This window comes from Spea bombifrons, chromosome 1 (assembly GCF_027358695.1).
Source record: "Spea bombifrons isolate aSpeBom1 chromosome 1, aSpeBom1.2.pri, whole genome shotgun sequence".
Taxonomy (NCBI): Eukaryota; Metazoa; Chordata; class Amphibia; order Anura; family Pelobatidae; genus Spea; species Spea bombifrons.
The window spans coordinates 108,308,324-108,329,786 of NC_071087.1; the positions used below are offsets into that span (position 1 = coordinate 108,308,324).

At 39.3% G+C, this 21,463-nt stretch overlaps 1 protein-coding gene across 2 annotated transcripts; it reads right to left on the reverse strand.

Moving 5' to 3' along the window:
• Positions 1–4,995: 4,995 nt before the first annotated feature.
• Positions 4,996–20,488, reverse strand: LOC128497965 (myosin-6). Of its 2 annotated transcripts, none has more exons than XM_053468229.1 (39): positions 20,398–20,488; positions 18,777–18,817; positions 18,486–18,693; positions 18,052–18,195; positions 17,774–17,930; positions 17,518–17,545; positions 17,307–17,415; positions 16,990–17,082; positions 16,768–16,831; positions 16,574–16,672; positions 16,233–16,336; positions 15,832–15,970; positions 15,586–15,704; positions 15,273–15,422; positions 14,700–14,870; positions 14,094–14,403; positions 13,938–14,005; positions 13,689–13,776; positions 13,317–13,434; positions 13,095–13,218; positions 12,861–12,997; positions 12,338–12,593; positions 11,974–12,216; positions 11,596–11,772; positions 11,366–11,511; positions 11,193–11,283; positions 10,687–11,076; positions 10,282–10,527; positions 9,838–10,034; positions 9,127–9,310; positions 8,878–9,043; positions 8,149–8,273; positions 7,669–7,977; positions 7,296–7,499; positions 6,727–6,852; positions 6,373–6,648; positions 5,578–5,673; positions 5,298–5,432; positions 4,996–5,108 (listed from the first exon to the last, which is right to left on the reverse strand). In XM_053468229.1, exons 3-39 carry the CDS (start codon positions 18,684–18,686, stop codon positions 5,088–5,090), a joined length of 5,811 nt encoding a protein of 1,936 aa, XP_053324204.1. In that variant the 5' UTR covers positions 18,687–18,693; positions 18,777–18,817; positions 20,398–20,488; the 3' UTR covers positions 4,996–5,087. The 2 variants fall into 2 exon arrangements, with proteins under 2 accessions (XP_053324204.1, XP_053324197.1); XM_053468222.1 differs by having other exon boundaries at positions 4,996–5,111; positions 20,398–20,487.
• Positions 20,489–21,463: the final 975 nt, after the last annotated feature.

Here is a 21,463-nt window from a genome sequence, read left to right on the forward strand (position 1 = left end):
CCAGCAAATTGTGTAATTAGCAATTCTAGAGTGAAAAAGGCCAACACTAGCCCTCACTAGGTATATTGAGTGCTAAAAGCAAATAAATCAATAGAAGTCACTTTTGTGCAATCGCATTTGGTAAAGAAACCCATCCAATGAATGTAGACTGAGATTATTATGTATACAATAAACCAGTTTTATTTGTACATACAACTTTAACTTTATTACCATGTAAGTCATGTAAGAAGCTCCATTTATTACCTGTCTAATAAAAAAAGCTGCCCGCATTTTCTATCGGAATTGGGTTGTAGACTGACTTTATATATATATATATATATATATATATAAATATATATATATATATAAATATATATATATACTAGGTAAAAGTAAGCACCTTTTGTTACTTATTTACACAATAGATCCGTAGACATCCAGGCAAAGATTTTATTGTGTATGCATTGATTTATATAGCACCACTATATTCCACAGCACACAATAGAACAATTAGGATTTACAGAAACAAAAGGTAAGGATGGCCCTTTTCATACAAGATTACACTCTAGAAGAACTCAAAAAGCTTCTGGGTTGGATCTTCTAACGTGACGAAAGTTGCTATAAACAAACAGTAGCATAGAATCAAATTGACTCAATTTACACTAAATAAATAATACCGTAAATGGTGCCTTGGTAAGTCTTCTCAATATAGACCAAGTTCCTCAGGTAGAAGACAGATGAAACATGCCATGGCTGAGGTCTGTTGCCATCTTTAGAGTTATTGAAGAACATTTATGTGAAGTTCCATAGAACATGAATCCTGTTTTGGGTTGTTTTAGCCATTCTTATCATACTCGGTTTGGTGTTTTATTTGGCTCCCTGTGTTGCCGTGTACTGTAGGAAGTATACATACGTAAGGGATTTGTGGTATACACCAAGGATGCACGTTGTCTGTTCCTATGAGCCCTAGGGACCCAGTTATATGCTATTTTTTCTCTTCATTTTTAAGTGCAAAATGGAGCGGTTTTGGAATGGATTGCACAGTACGCAGTTTGTTTTTTTATTGTTTTTTTGTTCCCATCATATTGAAGCTAGCTTTTTGATTGGATAAATTAGGGACGGGGAGGAACACCTAAGCAACACTCTATGGGACTGTTAACTATTTATTATGCACCAGAAATCCCTAGATATGCTGGATGCTCCTGTCTTGCTAATGGTTTGCAGTACTAACCCATATAAAAACATATAGAGAATATGTATAATCCAATCATTGTATCCTCATGGAAAGCTGCATGAGCAGTTAGCACTAGGAGATCATGCGGAAGGAAATTTCATGTTCTGCTTCCTATAAGTTATACATGAAATACATTTCCTAAGTGATTCATTGAAATGATGACTTTGGATTTGTGTGCACTTATCATTTGGGACTAGGCCAGCATTGATCCTTGAGTAATTATTTTATCCTTTCAGGATCCATATAGGAAAGCAGCACATTGGAGTGTGGTGTGCAAATAAATAATCTTCAACAGCAGTCTGTAAGAATATTATTATTATTACTATTATTATTATTATTTTTATGTAGTATACAATTACAAAAATGCTTTACACGGCTGAAATTAGATTGCGTGGCTGTGTACAGAAGAAAAAGAGACAGGGTGTTCGGTCGGAGAAACATGTTGTGGTGTTACACTGCCTCCCATATGTCATGGAGAGAGACAAATACATGTATCGGGTATATGTTATTATTATTATGTATTGTTTTATATAGCGCCATCAGATTCTGCAGCGCTGTACAAATAAGTTTGCAGGTCTACAATCTCTAGTGAGCGGTGTATAGGGGAAGCCATGACAGAAAGGGTAGGTAGGAAGGTAGCATGTTAGATGAACATGGGAGAGGATGAGTGTGAGCTAGGTAGGTGATATAACTAAAGGAACAAGTTGTATACCGTTCTGCGTAGAATAGATGTCCCCCTGCCGGCCCCGCAAGACACAGGGGACTCCGGGAGTCTGCACTGGTAAGTCTAGGGGAGGGGGGCACATCTCGGGGGGGGGCACAGAGTGGCAGCATATCTCGGGGGGACAGAGTGGCAGCATATCTGGGGGGGACACAGAGTGGCAGCATATCTCGGGGGGGGACAGAGTGGCAGCATATCTCAGGGGGGGACACAGAGTGGGACAAACGGAGTGGCAGCATGTCTGGGGGAAGCAGAGTGGCAGCATATTTATTTCACTTTAAATTAAATTTTTTCTTTAAAAAAGCACCTAACTTTTAGGGTGCGGCCTATACTCGGGTGCGGCCTATACTCGAGCCAATACGGTCTGTTGTAAGCTTTTTATAATGAAATAACAAAGAATAAAAAAACTTTTACAAACCAAAAACAATGGTCTTGAATGCAAGCCTTACTTCATTGTGATCCAAAGTGCTTTCTATAACCATACTTATAAAATGCTACTTCAGCTCCATTTCACCTTCATTACACTTCACAGCAAAGTTGCACCAAAGTTTTCAATTTGTAGCATTTTTCTACAAGAGGAAGGACTGAGTCTCTACATCAAATTCTGTGTTTCTATGTTTCTTAATTGCTGTGTTGGTCTGTGCAGACTTGTTTCTAGTATTGCTAGAAATTGTTAAAATGCTATTTAAGGGAAGATTTAGTTTTGTGTATGTAATACATAGATGACTGGTGCTGGTAAAATTTGAACTTTTGTATTTTCTTCATACATTGACTAACCCTTTAATTTTGGTTAGTCAATTGTATTGAACCCCCAAAAATTGAGTGTTAGTTTTATGTATTTTTATTCATTGGGATACATACAGAACTGTGGTCTTTAAAAAAATGCTGAATGTATAAATAAGGTTTGGGGAGTGTTGAGCGGGACTGGTGAGTTTTTGTTGAGCTTATCAGGGTTGCCTGTGGCTGCCATCCATTTAAGATGTTGGAAGATTGGGCAATTTGACTCCCCCAGGCTCACAGTTGTCAGCCTATCCTCGTGCTGTCCGTCATCCCTAATACAGAGAAGACAAAAGGATGTTTCAGTAGAGATGTCCTGGGGAGTTAAATGAAAGCTTGAAGGTGCCGGTAAAAACAAAGGCACAGCAGGGGAATTCTCTATCTTAGAGGTCCCTGAAGCTTCAAAGCATGGACATGATTCCATTTAATTTAGTTTAGATGTGAGATTATATAAAATGTTAATTAAACATATAGTTCTGGTATGCGGTTTTGGATTACGTACGTTCCATAAACGGCCTTGGTAATGGAGAAATGGTTCAATGAGCAATATAACACCCTGGTCTAATCAACAACATCTCCATCTGGAGATACATTTGGGGTTTATATATAAAATTGGTGTATTGCTGAAATTTGATTGTGCACATGTGTACAAATGTGTACCAAGGTAAAAGAGACAGGATGTTCTGTGGGAGGAACATGTCACACCACCTCTCATATTGCTATGATGTCACACTTTTACAGACCCTCTGCATCATATAATGTCCAGGTGAAGAGAACTAAAAATTCAACTTATAAGGGGATTACATGAAGAAACTTACTGGGTTGGCTCTTTATAATTCATATTGAAGTCGATGAGCTTAAAAGGTGAACACACATGCAAACCCATAGTTTAATGAATATACTAGGCAACCTGTATTATACATATGGACATTGAAGACTATGTTCCTTCACAAATGCTGTCTGCTATCGTATTATGAAAATAAAGTGCCACATATGCATATGGGCATATGCTAAGCTGCAACAGGGGTTGTAAAGGTTTCACATCTTATTCTTATATTGCCAATCACATATTTTTCAGTAAGAAGAAAAAATAACATTATATGTGACCTCACAGATACAAAATAAAACCCATAATTCTTACATGATGTAACTAATTATATCTGTCACCAAGAATGTGGAGTTGTAATCAGAAAGGGAAAAATAATGACACATTCACTGCTGGTAAGATCCTAATGTAATTTTGACAGTAATGTATGATGAACAGTTATTAGCCTTCTTTGTTGTTTCCATATGATTTGCATATGATATGATGATATTGTATTTTAAATATACCCCTATGTATTTAATTCATGTATTTCATACAGGCACATACAGGCGTGTGAAAAAGAAAGTACACCCTCTTTTAATTCTATGGTTTTACATAATAACAATCATCTGTTCCTCAGCAGGTCTAAAAATTAGGTAAATACAACTTCAGATGAACAACAACACATGACATATTACACAGTGTCATGATTTATTAAATGGAAATAAAGCCAAAATGGAGAAGCCATATGTGAAAAACTATGTACACCTTATGTTGTAGCTTGTAGAACCACCTTTAGCAGCAGTAACTCGAAGTAATTGTTTTCTGTTGCAACACCTTAATTATTTTCTTCTTTAGTCACTCTGTTGTGTTTGGGACCATTGTCCTGTTGCATGACCCAATTTCGGCCAAGCTTAAGCTGTCAGGCAGATGGCCTCACATTTGACTCTAGAATACTTAGGTATACAGATGAGTTCATGGTCATCTCAATGACTGCAAGGTTCCCAGGTTCTGTGGCTGTAAAACAAGCCCAAATCATCACCCCAACACCACTGTCCTTGACAATTGGAATGAGGAGTTTCTGCTGATATGCTGTGTTTGGTTTTCGCCAAACGTGGTGCAGTGCACCTGTCTGCTACTTAGCATCTTAATTGCTATGAAAGCAGTAAGGTTGTACAAGGCTTCTAAATTTTGCCTTTATTTTTGTTTAATAAATCATGACACGGTGTAATATGTCATGTGTTGTTCATCTGAGGTAGTATTTACCTACTTTTTAGACCTGCTGCAGTCAGATAATTGTTATTATGTTCTGATATGTACGACCATATAATTTAAAAAGGGTGTACTTTCTTTTTCACACAACTGTATCATAGTGTGATAAATACCATAGCTTTTGCTGTGATGTGCACACTTAAGTCATTGATGCATAAAGGGAACAGAGACACATGCTTTGGAGAACAGAATGCAAGCGAAACAGAGTGAGGTATGCAATTTTTGCACTCAATCTTTATTTGAAGTAGGTTTATGTACAGTTAAATAACGTGTTCAGGGCTTGTAGGAAGGGACCCTCTTTACTCTTCATCAAGAAGTTTCTGCTGTAAAAAACAAATAAATATATATTATTATTATTATTATTATTGCTCTAAAAAGGAATCCATGTAAAAAGTGGATTTATTGGGGGAAATGAATGTTCAATAAAGTGATTCCCCAGTATGAGATTAATGTAAAACATTAAACACTTTACCATCTCATCTTGTTCAATTTCCAAATTCAGAACTCACCTTGCCTCCCACATCCCGGCTCTTTGCTCTCAGCTTGTTAACCTGGGACTCTGCAATGTCCGCCCGTTCCTCAGCCTCGTCCAGCTCATGCTGAACCTTACGGAACTTGGACAGGTTGGTGTTAGCCTGTTCCTCCTGGAGAGAAAAGATACTTGTGAAGATGCGAAAGTTTCAGTGAAATAGAAATGAACAAAAGAGGTCTGGGAAATGAATACAGGATTAGCAAATAGAAGGTTCACAAAAATAACATGTGAGACTAAATGGAATTGCAAACACTCACAGCCTCCTCTGCCTGTCTCTTATAAGCCTTCACTTTAAGCTGCAGCTTATCAACGAGGTCCTGAAGACGTGCCAAGTTCTTCCTGTCTTCTTCAGTCTGCAGGAGAATAAAGACTATGCGTAAGAATACAAATGGAAAATAGGGTAGATAACCAGAAGAGGGCACTTGAGAGAAAGAGAACATAAATTATTAGAGAGAATAACAGACTGCCTGAAATGATAAGTAACCTGTTTCTGAGAAACAGCTCCAAACAGCCTTGCTTATCATTATCTTTCAAAATATCAGACTATGGGTAATTAACACATAGCATTTTATTTGTATGTGTTTATTTAATTTGTTGGAAATCATTAGAATTCTTGGAATTTCCACGTGTCCCTACTGTTTTTCTGTATTCCCAACCTACTTCTCCCTTCATCCTTTACTGAGTCTGTTTTGTCCTCCAGACTAAATTTGAAAATCTAAAATGGTCAAAAAATGGTCACTTTTTTTTTTGAGGGGGGGGCGCTTTCCTGAGACATTTACTGTAATTTTCTGATCTATTGATAAATATTTATGTAACTGATTAGGGTATCTAGAAGAAGAAGGATGTATTTAGTTTAATTTATGAAGACGGTTTCTGTTTATACCCACAATATTGTGTTGTTTAGGACTATAGAACACCCTTAAATACTGATACAATCCAAAACTTTCAGCTTCTTAAAACAAGAACATCAGGGGAGGAAAGAAAGACAGAGGGATTTGGACCCAAGTGAGGACAGTCGCTTCCAAAGATAGGCACTTGGAAGTTATGCTTACCTGGTAAGTAAGCTCCTTAATGCGTCTTTCATATTTTCTCATTCCCTTCACAGACTCTACATTGCGCTTCTGCTCAGCTTCCAGCTCGTTATCCAGTTCTCGGACACGAGCCTCCAGTTTCTGCAGCTGTTTCTTCCCTCCCTTCATGGCGATCTGTTCTGCTTCGTCCAGACGTTGCTGAAGGTCCTTTATTGTTTGCTCCATGTTCTTCTTCATCCTCTCCAGGTGAGCACTTGTGTCTTGTTCTTTCTTTAACTCCTCAGCCATCATGGCAGCCTGTGGCAGGAGAAGTGTTTAAGTAGGGACATAACAAGACTAGTGGATGCACTTTGCATGGGCATTCTAGGTACATACATCAGTGATGGCCTTTTTGGCCTTCTCCTCGGCATTGCGACATTCCTGCACTGCCTCCTCCACCTCTGTCTGCAGTTGGGAAAGGTCAGACTCCATCTTCTTCTTCTGGTTTATTAGGCTGGTGTTCTGTGGGTGACATTTAATAAATATAAATTCACTAAACATAGCATACAGAATGTGGAACTGAAATAATCTTAAACCCATTAAATCAAATTAATGGATAAACTATTCATAAACTCTAAACTATTCATTGATGTATGTTTTCCTTCACAAGTATTTTACTTGTTGTCTCCTCTATATTAACAAAAGCGAATAGAGTAAGGAAAACTTTAAAGAACTATTTAGAACAATTCATAAAAAGTGAATGTTTATAGATCTGAGAGGAAGGAGGAAAAGAAAATGAAAAAAGATTGACCACTGCAAACAGAAAAAAAGAGTACACTGGTGGGTACTGAAAAAGGTACAGGGTGAAATGGCTTTTTCTTTTGCTATTAAGAATATAAAAAGAGGGGACCCCCCCAAAAAAAATTGAAGGGACAGATTAAGGAAAGACAGATTATTGTACAGACCTGAGAGTGAAGGAGTTGCACTCTCTCACTGGTTTCTATCAATTCTTGCTCTGCAAGTTTGCGCGCTCTCTCTGTCTGTTCCACCAGGGACCGCAGCTCCTCCAGCTCAGCCTGAAGTAAGATGTTCCTCCTCTCAACGATTGCTATGTTCTCTTTAAGGTCTTCATTAGCTCTTAGAGTGTCATCCAGTTGTATTTGGGTGTCCTGGAAAAGGAAAAAAGGATGAACCAAATATTTATATACAAATAAACAGAATTTTTTATTTTTTATTTTAAAAAAGATGTCTCACAAACTACAAACTGTGTTTTCATGATATCAACCATATGTCCATAGAATTAATTATATGCAAATAGAGGACTATTAAGTATCTCACCTTGAGAGTCCCTTGTGCCATTTTGAGGTGCTTGTGAGCTTCAGCTGCTGCACGATTGGCCTGACTAAGCTGAATCTCCATTTCATTCAGATCTCCTTCCATTTTCTTTTTAATTCTAAGGGCCTCATTACGGCTCCTGGTTTCAGCTTCCAGCGAAGTCTGCAATGAATCTACCAAACGCTGTTGATTCCTCTTTGTTTGCTCCATTTCCTCATCCTTTTCTGCCAGTTTGCGCTCAAACTCAGACTTGACCTGGTTAAACTCTAGCTGAGTACGTAAGATCTTGCCCTCTTCATGCTCTAATGAAGCCTGAGGAGAAAACCAATTTAAAACCAAGTTTAAAATGAGTACTATATTGTATAGGTAGACAGGCAGATCGTAATTCAACAATATGTCAGACCGTTTATCATAATACCATGGGCATATTAGATGTGGACTAGCTTGCTCTATAGGTATATTTTGGACTTGTAGTAATCTCACCTCAGCCTCTTCTAGTGCAGACTGTAGCTCCATCTTCTCCTGCTCCAGCTGCTTCCTAACCTTTTCCAGTTCATGGATACTCTTCCCACCTTCAGCAAGCTGTTCAGTCAAGTCTGAGATTTCCTCTACAAAACAAATCTGCAATTAATCCCTTGGTACCTTCTAAACATTGCCGGTATCCATAATACTTAGTGAAAACCCGGCCCTCTTGTAGGACATGTCATGCAATGTTAAAATAAAGTTTTCTGTAATAAGTGGTTATCTTAAAGAATCAATATAAATGAACAATGGTTGACTTCTGGGGTTGGTTCCCTTGTGCAGAATACATTTGTTCCGTGTTTTGGTTCTATTAGCCTTGTATGCTGATGGAGATTTTGCCTTTGTATTACCCCATGGGATCTTAAAAGTGGAGACTCACCAGAGCATGGATTCCACATATGGCAAGTTATGTAAAAGTTGTCTGTTCTTGAATAAACTAATCTCATACTAATACTAATAGGCAACCAAGATGAATCTCTCTAATTACATTACATTTATTTATATTGAGCCGGTAGATTCTGTAGTGCTGTAATCCATTTACACACTGTTTATACTGTATTATTTGAATCAAATTTACTGTGACTCAGTTACGTTGAGCAATAAAGAGCAATAATTGATTAGTGTACAGATTAGAAATAATTACAAGGGCATTCGCCAATATACTGCAAATGTCTGGTCCTCTATTCTCACCCTGCAAATTTTTGTTTTCTCTCTTGAAAGTCTCCACATGTTCCAGAGACTCTTCGTATGCGTTCTTCAGCTTGAAGAGCTCAGTGCTCAGAGAACGAGACTCTTTCTGTGATGAATCCAGTTCTGTCTGAGACTCCTCAAACTTTTGTTTCCACTCGGCAAGAATCTGTAGGGAGGGTGGAGAAATGGCTCAGGTTATGTTGAGCGATTTAGTTGCATTTTTGTCACTATTGATTTCCTTTCTCTTACCTTGTCAAAGTTTCTCTGCTTTTTGTCCAGTGCGGCTGCTGCTGCGTTTGACCTTTCCACATCCACCATGAGGTCCTCAATCTCATTTTGGAGACGGTGTTTAGTCTTCTCAAGGGATGAGCATTTGGCATTCACCGCTTCTACAGCCTCCTCTGCCTCCTGCAGTCTCTGTGCCAGCTTCTTCCTGTCATTGTTAGGGACAGATTAGATGATAAAATATATGGCAATGGTGTATTATATTCTGTTAAGGAAAAGTTAGAGGAAGCCAAGCAGGATAGGGAATGATCTTGTTCTGGGGACATCAGCAAAAAGTTATAATGACAAACGCTGGCTAAAATCTGTAAGCATCACACTTTACCCAAATTATGTACGGACCATTAGTTATGGGACCCATGCAATTGATTCACCCACCTTCGTGGTAAATACTGAAGCAGAGCCTTCTAACAAACAAGCTTTATGCTCGTCTTATACAACTGTACGAAACATAATCCAAGCAAAAAGCTTCTCTGTTGAAAGGAATTGTACAGCCAGGAAGCAATGGGACACCTTGCAGGTGTTAGAAGATGCAAGAAAACACATATTTGGGTACAAGTTAGAGACAGACAACACCAGACAAGCAGAAATATGTGGAAAGGAAGAAAAGGACAAAACACTTTTTTGTAAGTAACAGAGCAAGGACAGCTCAAAAAGCATTAGGGAACCATCACTCACTTGGCCTCCTCGAGTTCTTCAGTTCTTTGGATGGCATCGGTCTCATACTTTGTTCTCCATTGAGCTACCTCAGAGTTGGCTTTAGACAACACACGCTGCAGCTCTGCTTTGGCTTCTTGCTCTTCTTCATACTGCTCCCGTAACAGGTCACAGTCATGGCGGGCAGATTGCAGAGCATGGGCCAATGCATTTTTAGCCTTATGTGGAAAGATTGAAAATATTACAGCAAATCTGTAAACCTTATGTAAGGTCTTCTATTAGCAACTGCTTCAACAAAATAGTATGCTGAACCACACAGAAGGAAAAGAGCATGTGATTCTCACCAACAATGTTAAGCTTTGCTCTCAAATATAAAAAAGTATTACAAATAATAACAATAATATTTATTTATTATCAGGGTTTCCCAATGTTTGTACTATTTTCCAGTAATTCTACTCTGATTACCTTTGTTTCTTCTTCCAGTTGCCTTTTAAGATCTTCCAGCTGCTGTGTGTAGGTTTGTTTTCCACGAGTCATCTGTGACACTAGTGCCTCTTTTTCATCCAGTCGGCGAGACAATTCCCCATTCTCTGTTTGGAGTTTTGCCTTCTGGGAGGTGAAATCATTGAGTGATCTCTGTGTCTCTTCATACTTAGTCCTGTGCTCATTCATCTGGTCCTCTAATGTACGGCACATCTTCTCCAAATTGGCCTGCAAACCAAATGGGACAACAGGGAAATGCTATGTATTAATTGTTCTGACAAGTTAGTTTGTGTGTTATTGACACTAACAAAAAGACATATAATTTGTCAATGTAGTAAACTTTACATTGGGGTAAGTTAATCATTATGGCTTCCATCACATCTTTACCTTAGCTTTCACCACCTGCTCCATGCTTGATGCCACATCATCTAGCTCTAGTTTGAGTTCACTCTTCTCTTTCTCCAGCTTCTGCTTGACTCTCTGTAGATTGTCTATCTGTTCACTTAGCTCTGCCACAGAGTCTGCATGCTTCTTCCGAAGTGTGGCAGCTGTGGCTTCTGAATGCAAAGTGGATTCCTCCAAATCCCTCCTGAGTTTTAGGAACTCAGCCTCTCTCTTTTTGTTGAGCTCCATCTGCACAGAGGTGGCTCCTCCAGCCTCCTCTAGACGCTCACTGATCTCCTCCAATTCTCGTGACAGGTCTGAGCGAAGCTTCTCCACTTTGGCTCGAGCGGTTCTTTCAGCTTCCAGCTCTTCCTCTAGTTCCTCAATACGAGCCTTGAAAAGGAAGATGAAAAAATAAGGGTCTCTTATAAACTGGTATAGACCAGTGAAGCTTACTATTTTATTTGGCTCTATGTTTTATAAGATCAAGGGGAATAGATAATATATACCTGAAGCTCTTTGATCTTCTTCTGGAGCTGCATTCCTAAGGCTTGCTCATCCTCAATCTTTGTGTTTTGTTGGCTTAGCTCAAATTCTTTCCTAAAGGAGGACATGGAAATAGTATTTTTAACTTGCAAACACTCAGCTCTGGTAATACATCCACCTAAGAAGGGCCACTCACTTTTTCAGTTTCTCCTCAAGCTGCTGCTTGTCATTTTCCAGATCCATTACATTCTCCTGAGTCAGCTTAAGGTCACCTTCCAACTTCCTCTTGGCTCTTTCCAGATCCATTCGAATTTTCTTCTCTTGCTCCAGAGATCCTTCCAGCTACACATGAGATTTAATTAGATATTATGTGTAACGTCGCAACAATAAATAAACTACCTCTGTTAGCTAATGTATATTGCTTACATCATCTACTTGTTGCTCCAGCTTGGCTTTGGCTTTAGTTAACACATTGACCTTGTCCTCTTCAGCCTGGAGGTCATCCAGAGTCTGCTGGTGTGCCTCTTGGAGAGCCTTCTTTTCCTTGGTTAGTTTGGCAATAATTTCATCCAGGCCAGCCATCTCTTCAGTCAGGTTCTTGACCTTTAATCAAAAAAGAATCTTAATGAAGAGCAAAGAAAAAAGGTGGTTCTTTGGGAGACCTTTTTCCCTGGAGGACCAACTTTGCTCTGAGAACTAGAGGGGCTATCCATCTTGTAGCTGGCTTTTGCACCGAGGAAGGCAGCAGCAACAGACAGGGATGTCCCGTAGACCCTCTGGCTCCACTTACAGATAATATGTTACCTTATTCTCTGTGGCATGTTTCTCTTTCTCCACTTTAGCCAGAGTTAGCTCCAGGTCATCTATATCTTTCTTAAGCTCGGAGCACTCGTCCTCCAGCTTCCTCTTCTTGGCCGTGAGCTCTGCGTTCATCTCTTCTTCATCCTCAAGCCTTTCGGTCTGTTCCTTTAGCTTGGCCTCCAGTTGGATCTTGTTCTTGATCAACTGCTCACATCGCTCCTCTGCATCATTCAGATTGTCTTGTTCCTAGGCAGCAAGAGAATTGTTAGATTAACTATTTTATTTACTTATTTTAACATTTTCATGTATCCTTTGTCACTCATATGACATGTGACACATTGCTTGTGTCTTTAAAATACAAACTCACAGATTGAACTTGGAGCTGCAGATCATTCTTCTCTTGCAGCAGGGAAACCATCTTTTCCTCCAACTCCTTACGTCTGGCATCTGACTTTTCTAGTGCTTCTTTGAGCCTCTGGAACTCCTCCTTCATGTTGGCCATTTCTTTCTCAGTTTCTGCACTCTTCAGTAAGGGCTTAATCTTGAAGTAAAGCTTCATCCAAGGCCAATTCTTGACTCCCATAAAGGCTCGAATGTTCCACTGGATCACCAGGAGGGCATCTCTGAGAAGACATAAGTGAGAGCATGATAAGTGATTTAGACTCTATCAATGTGTGCCTTGTGTAGTCAAGACCGTGTTGTTTGGTCTCAAAATTGTTTGTGTCATAAAAGGATTGTATACGCTCAAAAAGAGGTAGAGGTCGCAATGCTATTTTCAGCATTATTTTTCATTAACAGTGCTTGCACATTCACAGCTACATTTTGGACATTCCTTGAGATTGCACGGAAGGTGGACATTCAGGGAAAACATGGAAAAATAATATTTTCACCTGCGTTCCACAATCTTCTTGAACTCCCTTCTCATAAGCACTCCTCGGGATTGTGCTTGGATTCTCGTGATGATCCTGGAAAGACGCTCATCTCTCATCTCCTCCAGGAGACCCAGAAGACCAGCCTTAAAGAACACCTTCATGGGACAAAATTTGGTTATTTGAGTTCAAGTCACTAAAAGTCAAAAGTCAGCCTCATAAATATATTTGGAATAGAACCCTGTTATATCTCACCTTGGTGTGCCCAAACTTGTACTGGGTGTGGTCAATCTCCAGTGACCCCAAAAGCTTTTCAGCTCCTTTCTTGCTGTCTATGAATTGACCTTCAGGTATGGCTGCAGGGTTTAAAATTCGGTATCTGCAGATAATGAATAATCAAGATTGGATTAAACTAACAAAGTAACAAAGCAGGATAATATACAATGATTATGAAAGGAGATGATGAGTTAGGTTTACCGTTGTCTGAAGTCGCCATAAAGGATGCGGTTGGGGAATCCCTTCCTGCAGATTCTGATACCTTCCAGGACACCATTACAACGCAGCTGATGCATCACCAGAGGATTGTCCATCTCTCCTATGGGGTAAAGAACAATGTAACATTATTAGAATGCAGGAAATGAATTACAAGCAATATACTGTGTGGTATAAACTATAAGCTTAGCTGCGTTAACTGTAACGTTTCTCTCCAGGAGAAAATATATATGGGCTTATACTATTTGTGTTCTGGGAGCAGTTCTTATATTTAGCTCCACCACTGAGTACATGTCAGCCAGTCTAGTTTAATGAATGGTTAATGAAATATTATGCAACAATAATCCAGTATTTTACCTGGAGCCTTCCTTTCATTGGGAATGATGCAACGGACAAAGTGAGGGTGGGTAGTTTTCAGGTTGGTCATTAGCTTGTTGAGATTTTCCTATGGGTGAGAAGGAAGATCATAAATACAGGGCTGTATGCTTGTCTCGTTTATGCCAAAATATATGTTTAAATATAATTATACTTTAAACGAATATTTACATAATTTACATCTTCCTGCAAAACAGTACAGAAATTGTTACAGGAACAAAGGCTTCTTACCCTGTGCAGAGCAGACACTGTCTGGAAGGAAGAACCTTTCTTCTTTGCTCCTTTTCCTTTACCACTATCTTTTAAAAGAGAAATGGACATGCAAAAACTGTTGGATAACTACAGTACATCATTTCCTTTGTCAGAGCCACATGAGTTGTCACTTACCTGCATCTGAACCTGCATAGTTAGAAAACAGGTTTGCCAGCAGCTTGAGTGAAGACTTCTGGTAGAGTCCTACCACGGTCTCATTCAAGGGGTCTTTGTTCTTCTCTAGCCAGCCAGTGATGTTATAGTCCACAGTGCCAGCATAGTGCACCAGGGCAAAGTGAGCTTCAGGCTTCCCCTTGATGTTCCTGGGCTTCTGGAAATTATTGGATTTTCCCAAGTGGTTATCATACAGCTTGGCTTTAAAGGTCATGTCGCTGGCCTTAGGGAACATGCATTCTTCTTCCAAGATGGACATGATGCCCATGGGCTGTGAACAGAGATGGTATTTGATGAAGTCTATCCTTGTACATGAAGTAAGAAAGCATTATGGCAACTATGCTCAACATTATTTATTTCAAAAACATTGATTAAGATAATACTAAAGAGAGACAAAAAAGAGAAGAGTACACTTTCGAAATTGGAGGCTTAAAATGGGTTCCAATGAAGGCCACGTGATAAGAAGATTGAGAAGGGGTGAAAAACACATATACTGCAGACAGTATTTTTGGATGTTGTGAGCATAATAATAAAAAGTGAGGGTTCCCTGGTGCAAGAAACACTCACCTTTTCAATGAGGTCTATGCAGGCCTGGAGATCCATACCAAAGTCTATAAATTCCCACTCAATTCCTTCCTTCTTGTACTCTTCCTGCTCCAGCACAAACATGTGGTGGTTGAAGAACTGCTGCAGCTTCTCATTAGTGAAGTTAATGCAGAGCTGTTCAAAGCTGTTAAACTGTATGAATGACACACACGGGGAAAATAAATAAAGAATGGCAGAAGTCTAATTACATTTGGCAGATTTACAATAGAATCAATTCTGACAATCTTGGTAAACATGGCTCCTATCTTAACAGATTCATTAAATATATATGTATAAGGTTTAATCTATGTAACCTTTATTCTTTACCTACTTATAGTCTTCAACAATTGTGCTTTCTTCAATTGCCAACCTTCATTACATAGGGTGCCCCTGGCAAAACCTGTATTCTTACATAACTGCATCTTACAGCCTAACACATGAACGCATTATTTCTAAAACATACACTTATTATTGCCCATAATCATCTGTGGGGTTTTTTTTTTGCCCCAGCTTCCTTCAAAATGCAGCTACTTCACAATTTAGTTCCATTCTTACATCAAAGATCTCAAATCCTGCAATATCCAGCACTCCTATGAAGTATTGCCTGGGCTGCTTGGTCTCCAGTGTGCTGTTAATTCTGACCACCATCCACAGGAACATCTTCTCGTACACTGACTTGGCCAGAGCACCAATAGAGTAATGCACCTGTATAGCAAAAAGTCAACCAAGAGTGAAAAATACAGTAATAAGAAGAGCGACATGTACTGAAAATATTATGAAGGCAATACGCACAAGTCAATAAGACTGGGGAAGATAGGAACGGACATAGATGGATGAAAGAAGGGTACAAAGATTAAGCCGCTGTTACCTGCTGGACATTCTGTCCCTTGGTGACATACTCATTTCCCACCTTGACACGAGGATGGCATAAACCCTTTAGCAGGTCGGCAGAATTGAGGCCCATGAGGTAGGCAGCTTTATCAGCCTCTGTGGAAAAACAACACATTATTATGTTGTGCAAATACCTGAAATGTACTGTATTATTTACAAAGTTACACATAGTATATATGAGATATTACATACAGTATCTGCCGTACACACACGTGCAGCTCACCCTCAGTGCCTTCTGGCTCTGCCTGCTCCTCACGCTGCTTCTGTTTGAACCTCATGTTCCCAGAATGCATGATAGCTCCAGTCAGCTTGTAAACACCAGCCTTTTCCTCAGGAGTAAATCCCAGGATGTCAAAGGCACTCTGATGTCAGCACAGAAAGAATGAAATGGGTGAAAATTAGCAGACAGAGTGGGTATGGATTTGTATGGGACATTAGAAAGGTTTCACGTAGAAGAAACTACTAGCTAGAGACTACGCATAAGCCACAGTGATTAAGTATGAAGGGATTTTCAATTTTATCCAGAAACCATATTTTTGTCCTACAATGTCCTTAAAATCTATTACTTCTGCCAAAAATGCTCATTTGCTTTCCACGTGAAAAAAAAATTGCTTATTTTCTTACATCTGTAGCTATGAGCTCCTCAGCATCATCAATGGAGGCAACACTGACTTCTCCTTGGGAGATGTAGGAATAGTCATAAGGGTTGTTCGTAACCAGCAGCATGTCTGTAACAAAAGTAATGATATCACTTTACTTTTCTATTATACAAAATATGTTTAATAATCTCCCTCTAGTTATATGTTAATTCTTTTTAAGGCAGACAACTGCAGACATTTGGATACCAAGGGATATTTGAGCATGCAACTGCTTCTATGAATGTTGTGACAACTGTTCTGGAATTCTATTACAACGATATCTGTTTTTGTATCATGAATCACAGTTTCGGCAAAACAAATGCTCACCCAAAAGCTCTGGCTTTTTATTGGACAAAATCTGATAGAAAATGTGGTAATTTCTTTCAGATTTCAACTGGAAGATGCACCGGGATTTCTCCAGGAGATCTGAGGACATAAGATGCATCGTGAGTCACAAAATGGCATGGAAAAGTTACAATAGGTTATAAAAAAGTTAATGGCAAAGAAAGAATTAAACTCACAGGTTTCTATGTCAGCAGAAGCTAGCTTCCCAGAGGCACCAAAGTGAATTCGGATGAATTTACCCTGAACATTATATGGATTGAGAAAGAAAATGACAGAAAGACAGACGTCAGGAAGGAAAAAATGAAGCAGAATTGATAAGGGAGAGAATTGCAGGGACAGAAAAATATTGAAGACTGCACAAGGCTTCAAAAAGAACAAGGAGGGCAGCTGATACTCACAAATCGAGAAGAGTTGTCATTTCTCAGTGTTTTGGCATTCCCAAAAGCTTCCAGGGCAGGGTTGGCCTGGATGATTTGATCTTCCAGAGTTCCCTAGGTTGGAGAAAAGGTGTCCACATTAAAGACCTGCAATGAGAAAATCCTCTTTCCCATGGCAAAGGCATTCATATCAAATATGTTTCTGATTTGATTACTCATGTCTTCCCATTTCTTCTATAGTGTTCTCTGCAATAGATCCACGTTGTACTTCTTTTCTCTTTCTCATTATACCTCTCCTGTTATTCTCCTATGTAAGTTCTAAAAAGGGCATTAATTACCTTGTTGGCACTGGCAGCATCCTTTTTGCGATCTCCAATAGCCGCTATACTGGCAAAGTACTGGATGACACGTTTGGTGTTCACAGTCTTTCCGGCACCAGATTCTCCACTGAGGACAAGAAATCAGATGAGAGATTATGAAGGTTGGAAAAAATGTCCATAACGAAATAGGAACTTAAGGTATTGCATGTGTAGTAAAATATAAACTCACGTGATCAGGATAGACTGATTCTCACGATCTGTAAAAGAAAAGTAGTAGGAAAATCAGACTACTATTCAAACTAAGCAAGTATGACCTATATAAAACTTGAATTGACCTCCATTACATCAAGCATGCCATTGACGATATCCCCAAAATTGTGGGCTACTCCAAATGTTGAGAAGGAAATCAGTCCAATATATTGCATGTTATTTAAAAGACAGTATTCATACATTTAAAATCAATAATTTATTACTCTTCTTGTTACCTGTTAGCATGTACTGATAAGCGTTATCAGAGATGGAGAAGATATGAGGTGGAGCTTCACTCCTCTTCTTTCCACGGTAAGCAGACACAACCTCTGCATTGTACACAGGCAGCCACTTGTAGGGATTCACTGTCACGCAGAAGAGACCTGAGTATGTCTAGAAATAAAGAAGCAGGTATCTTTTGGTTCATATTATATATATATATATATATGGTTGTAAGGCAAGGATTTTAGGGTAGGATTCTATAAGTTTTCAGAAAAAGTATCTAGACTCTCACATAGATCATCCAAGCTGCATAACGCTCTTTGAGGTTATAGAGGACAGCTGGCTCGTGCAAGAAGGTCAACATGGCCATGTCTTCAATTTTATCAAACTTAGGAGGGTTCTGCTGGTAAATGTCTGCTTCTTTAACAGTGACTGTCTAGAAGAAGAAATCAGAAGAAATTAAAGATGAAACCAGATGAAAACCAAAAGTCTTAAATTTTAAGTCAGTGGAATGTTAACCCGCAACACGTTGTCTTTTCTGAGAATATCAGTGTGTACCCAAGCCCTTTATCTATACCATATGACGACTAGTTGTAATTGAGCAATGCAGATTACAAATCAATCTCACAATGTATGTGAGAGAATTTGTATACTTACAACCCTCAAACCCCCACAAATCTTACACCCACCACATTGTACCCAATGACGGTGGCACTCTTCCCATACCTTGCCAGCCTCAGTCTCTGCTGTCACTTTGCCCCCATCACGGCCTGTGATTTTGGCTTTCACAAATTCTTCTTGGGGGTCAGGAATGAAACATTCAGTCTTGATGTCAAAGATCCTGGTCTGAGCCTCCAAACGCTCCTTATCTGACTTGCGGAGGTAGGGAGCAGCTGCCCCAAAGTCTGCCATTGCTGCATCACCCATGGTGGTTCTTAAAATGGAAATTGTGATGTTAACAGAAGATCATTGCAGAGCATCTATTCTACAGAGACATTAATGGCCAGGCTGTCTTACCTTATATATCTTCAACAGTGGGACTACAGAAAGTGGGAGTTCTGTAAAGAAAGAAGTGGAAAGATTTAAATAACTTGGTTATGCTTGAGGAGCAACTCAATGCGTTGTGTAGTTGGAAGAATATGACAGTTAAGTGGCAGATGATAAAAGAGGACAGAACAGATAATGTCCATGGGTGTCAGTGAGAGAGACAGAGACTGTCAGATAAGAGCCAAAAGACAGACTAATGGAGATAAAGAGGTAGTCAAGAGATAAGAGATATTTATAGATGTGTTACATAATTGAGTATAAGAAGTGACATATTTAAGAATATGTACAATTGTTTTTATGTATAACTATAATCAGCATGATTGCTATTATTTTGTATTTAACAGATGGCTCCATTTTCATATTCTGGTAGGTAATTCTAAAGAACAGCCATAAGAAAACACCCAAATTATATTAACAGTCCAAAAGTTTGCCACTTATCCATCTCTCCATACCGTTATTGCTTATAATACAGCCTCCCCATGTATGTCTGTACACTACACACAGTCGTGGCTTTTGGCCACTTTTAGAGAGATACAGATACTCCGTACAATAACCCCACTCCACTCCATAGATACCCCAATACATGCATCTGTGCAATTAAGTAGACATCTCCCTGCCTATGAAAACAAAGCCCAAATAAAAAGTCTACGCAAGACAAAATCCTGGGGGGCACTGTAGCAATTCAGCTATTTAAACTAACTTGTGCTTTATCATGCTGGTAGGGGTTATATCAAGTGTTCGTTTCGAGATACACCACAGCAGAGGCACAGAAAGAAGTGTGGTATAGATGAGTTAAGTGTGGTCATATCAGCTCCTGTAGCATATCCAGCACATATATAGATTAAGCACCTGCTTATGGCCCCCAAAACAGGATAAAGAAAAATGACATCAAACTATTCAAAAGATTAATTGGAATGTGACATCATTATACTGCATTTTTGTTACAACAAACAACCATTTACGTAATGCAACTACAGATCACATTCCTTACTTTGCATGCAATCAAATTAATTGACATTATGTTATTAATTTACGTGACAAATGGGCCCTAAATCTTTTAGCTTGAGTTCTTTAAAAACTTACAGCCCTTTGTTTTAAGCCGATGTGTTACTTGGACATCCATTTAATTCTCAGCTGGGTTCACCCAGTGAATGGGAGCTGTCATACTAACAGTATGCATAGTACATTGTGAGAGCAGTCCACCATGCTACAATGTCTAAGGATGGATTTAGAGGAAATGCAGTTATTTGGCAGTCAAGCATGTGTACTTTGACACTTCTCCTTCCGTTCCTCATCTTCAACTTTGAGGAGCCTGTCTCCAGCACATGAGGTGACCTTGGCCCATCTGAACCTAACTTTGCACTGCCTGCCTCTGACCTATTTGCCGCTAGACCTTGGTAAACCTCTAACTGAGGTACACATCTAATGTTATTAATAACATCTAATGTTATTAATTCCCTTGTAAATTAAAATAAAAAAGGTGATATATGAAATCAAAGAATCAAAGTTATTAGAAAGAGACTCCCCAATCCAGGCGAAGGCAAAGGCATAGAAGATGTCTTAAATGTCCTGCATAGATTTCTAAGTCAACTTACCCCAGGGCTGGCTGTTCCCTCTGCCTTGGTGACAATAGTAGCTGTGCCCCCTTTTGTTCTTTTATATATTCTTCTCTCTACCTTATTTGGAACACATTCGCTCTCTAATTCTATTGTCAGCTCAACCCCGTGCCCCCCCCTCCTCCCAACTCTATTATCCACCCCACACCATTCACCTATATCATATTGTTCATGCTTTTAGGGAGGGGGTTGTGCGTATTGTTGTGCGTGTGTAACACTACCCCTGAATGACATAGGACAGATTGCGTGGAGAGGACAGAGACAGAAAAAAGCAGGTTTTCCATGTAAGGCCAGGCTGGGACCTCTTAAAAATTCACACCATATCTCCCCCCCTCCATTCCTTGACCCCCTTGCCCTTTACAAGAGCTGGATTTAGGATCCACTTGTGCGCATTCCTGAGCCCAGGACAATAGGCAGAGTGAGAGTGAGGAGCTATTTCAGGGAATGGGGTGGCCTTGAGCTGTCCACAAGCAAGCAGTACGCACTCCATTCTCTCCTCATACCCTTTTGTTTCAGAAAGTTATTTTTAAGATACAGCTGATGAGAGTTATTAACTCCTTCCATGTGTATCGGCCTCCAAGGACTTTACAGACTCAAAAAGGACACACTGACAATTTTTGATTTCTACTCAAAGAGTTCACTGATGGCTAAAGTCTCAGCGAACTAGTTGTTAAACAAAGCAGCTATAGGTATTAAATGTTGTCATATAAAACATTTGTACTTTAGCAATATTGCTTAGCAGGGATAAGCAAAATTGCACGTTTGCTCAAGTTCAAACATAACTCCCATCATCATACGTGATGCTACCTACTGTTAGTGGATTACATGTCAAATGTGACCATGGTCAACCTCTGGTGCAGGGCGTTACAGTTTTATAGTGTTTGCAGACAAAGTGTTACATATTGATCATTTTAATGCATTTGGGAAATGTTTAATTTAAAGTTTAAATTTAATGACATAAATTTGGGGCATTCTGTTTTATATCACAGTTTTTTCAAAAGTCATCATTATGAATTTTACAAAAATGCAGATGGATGCACA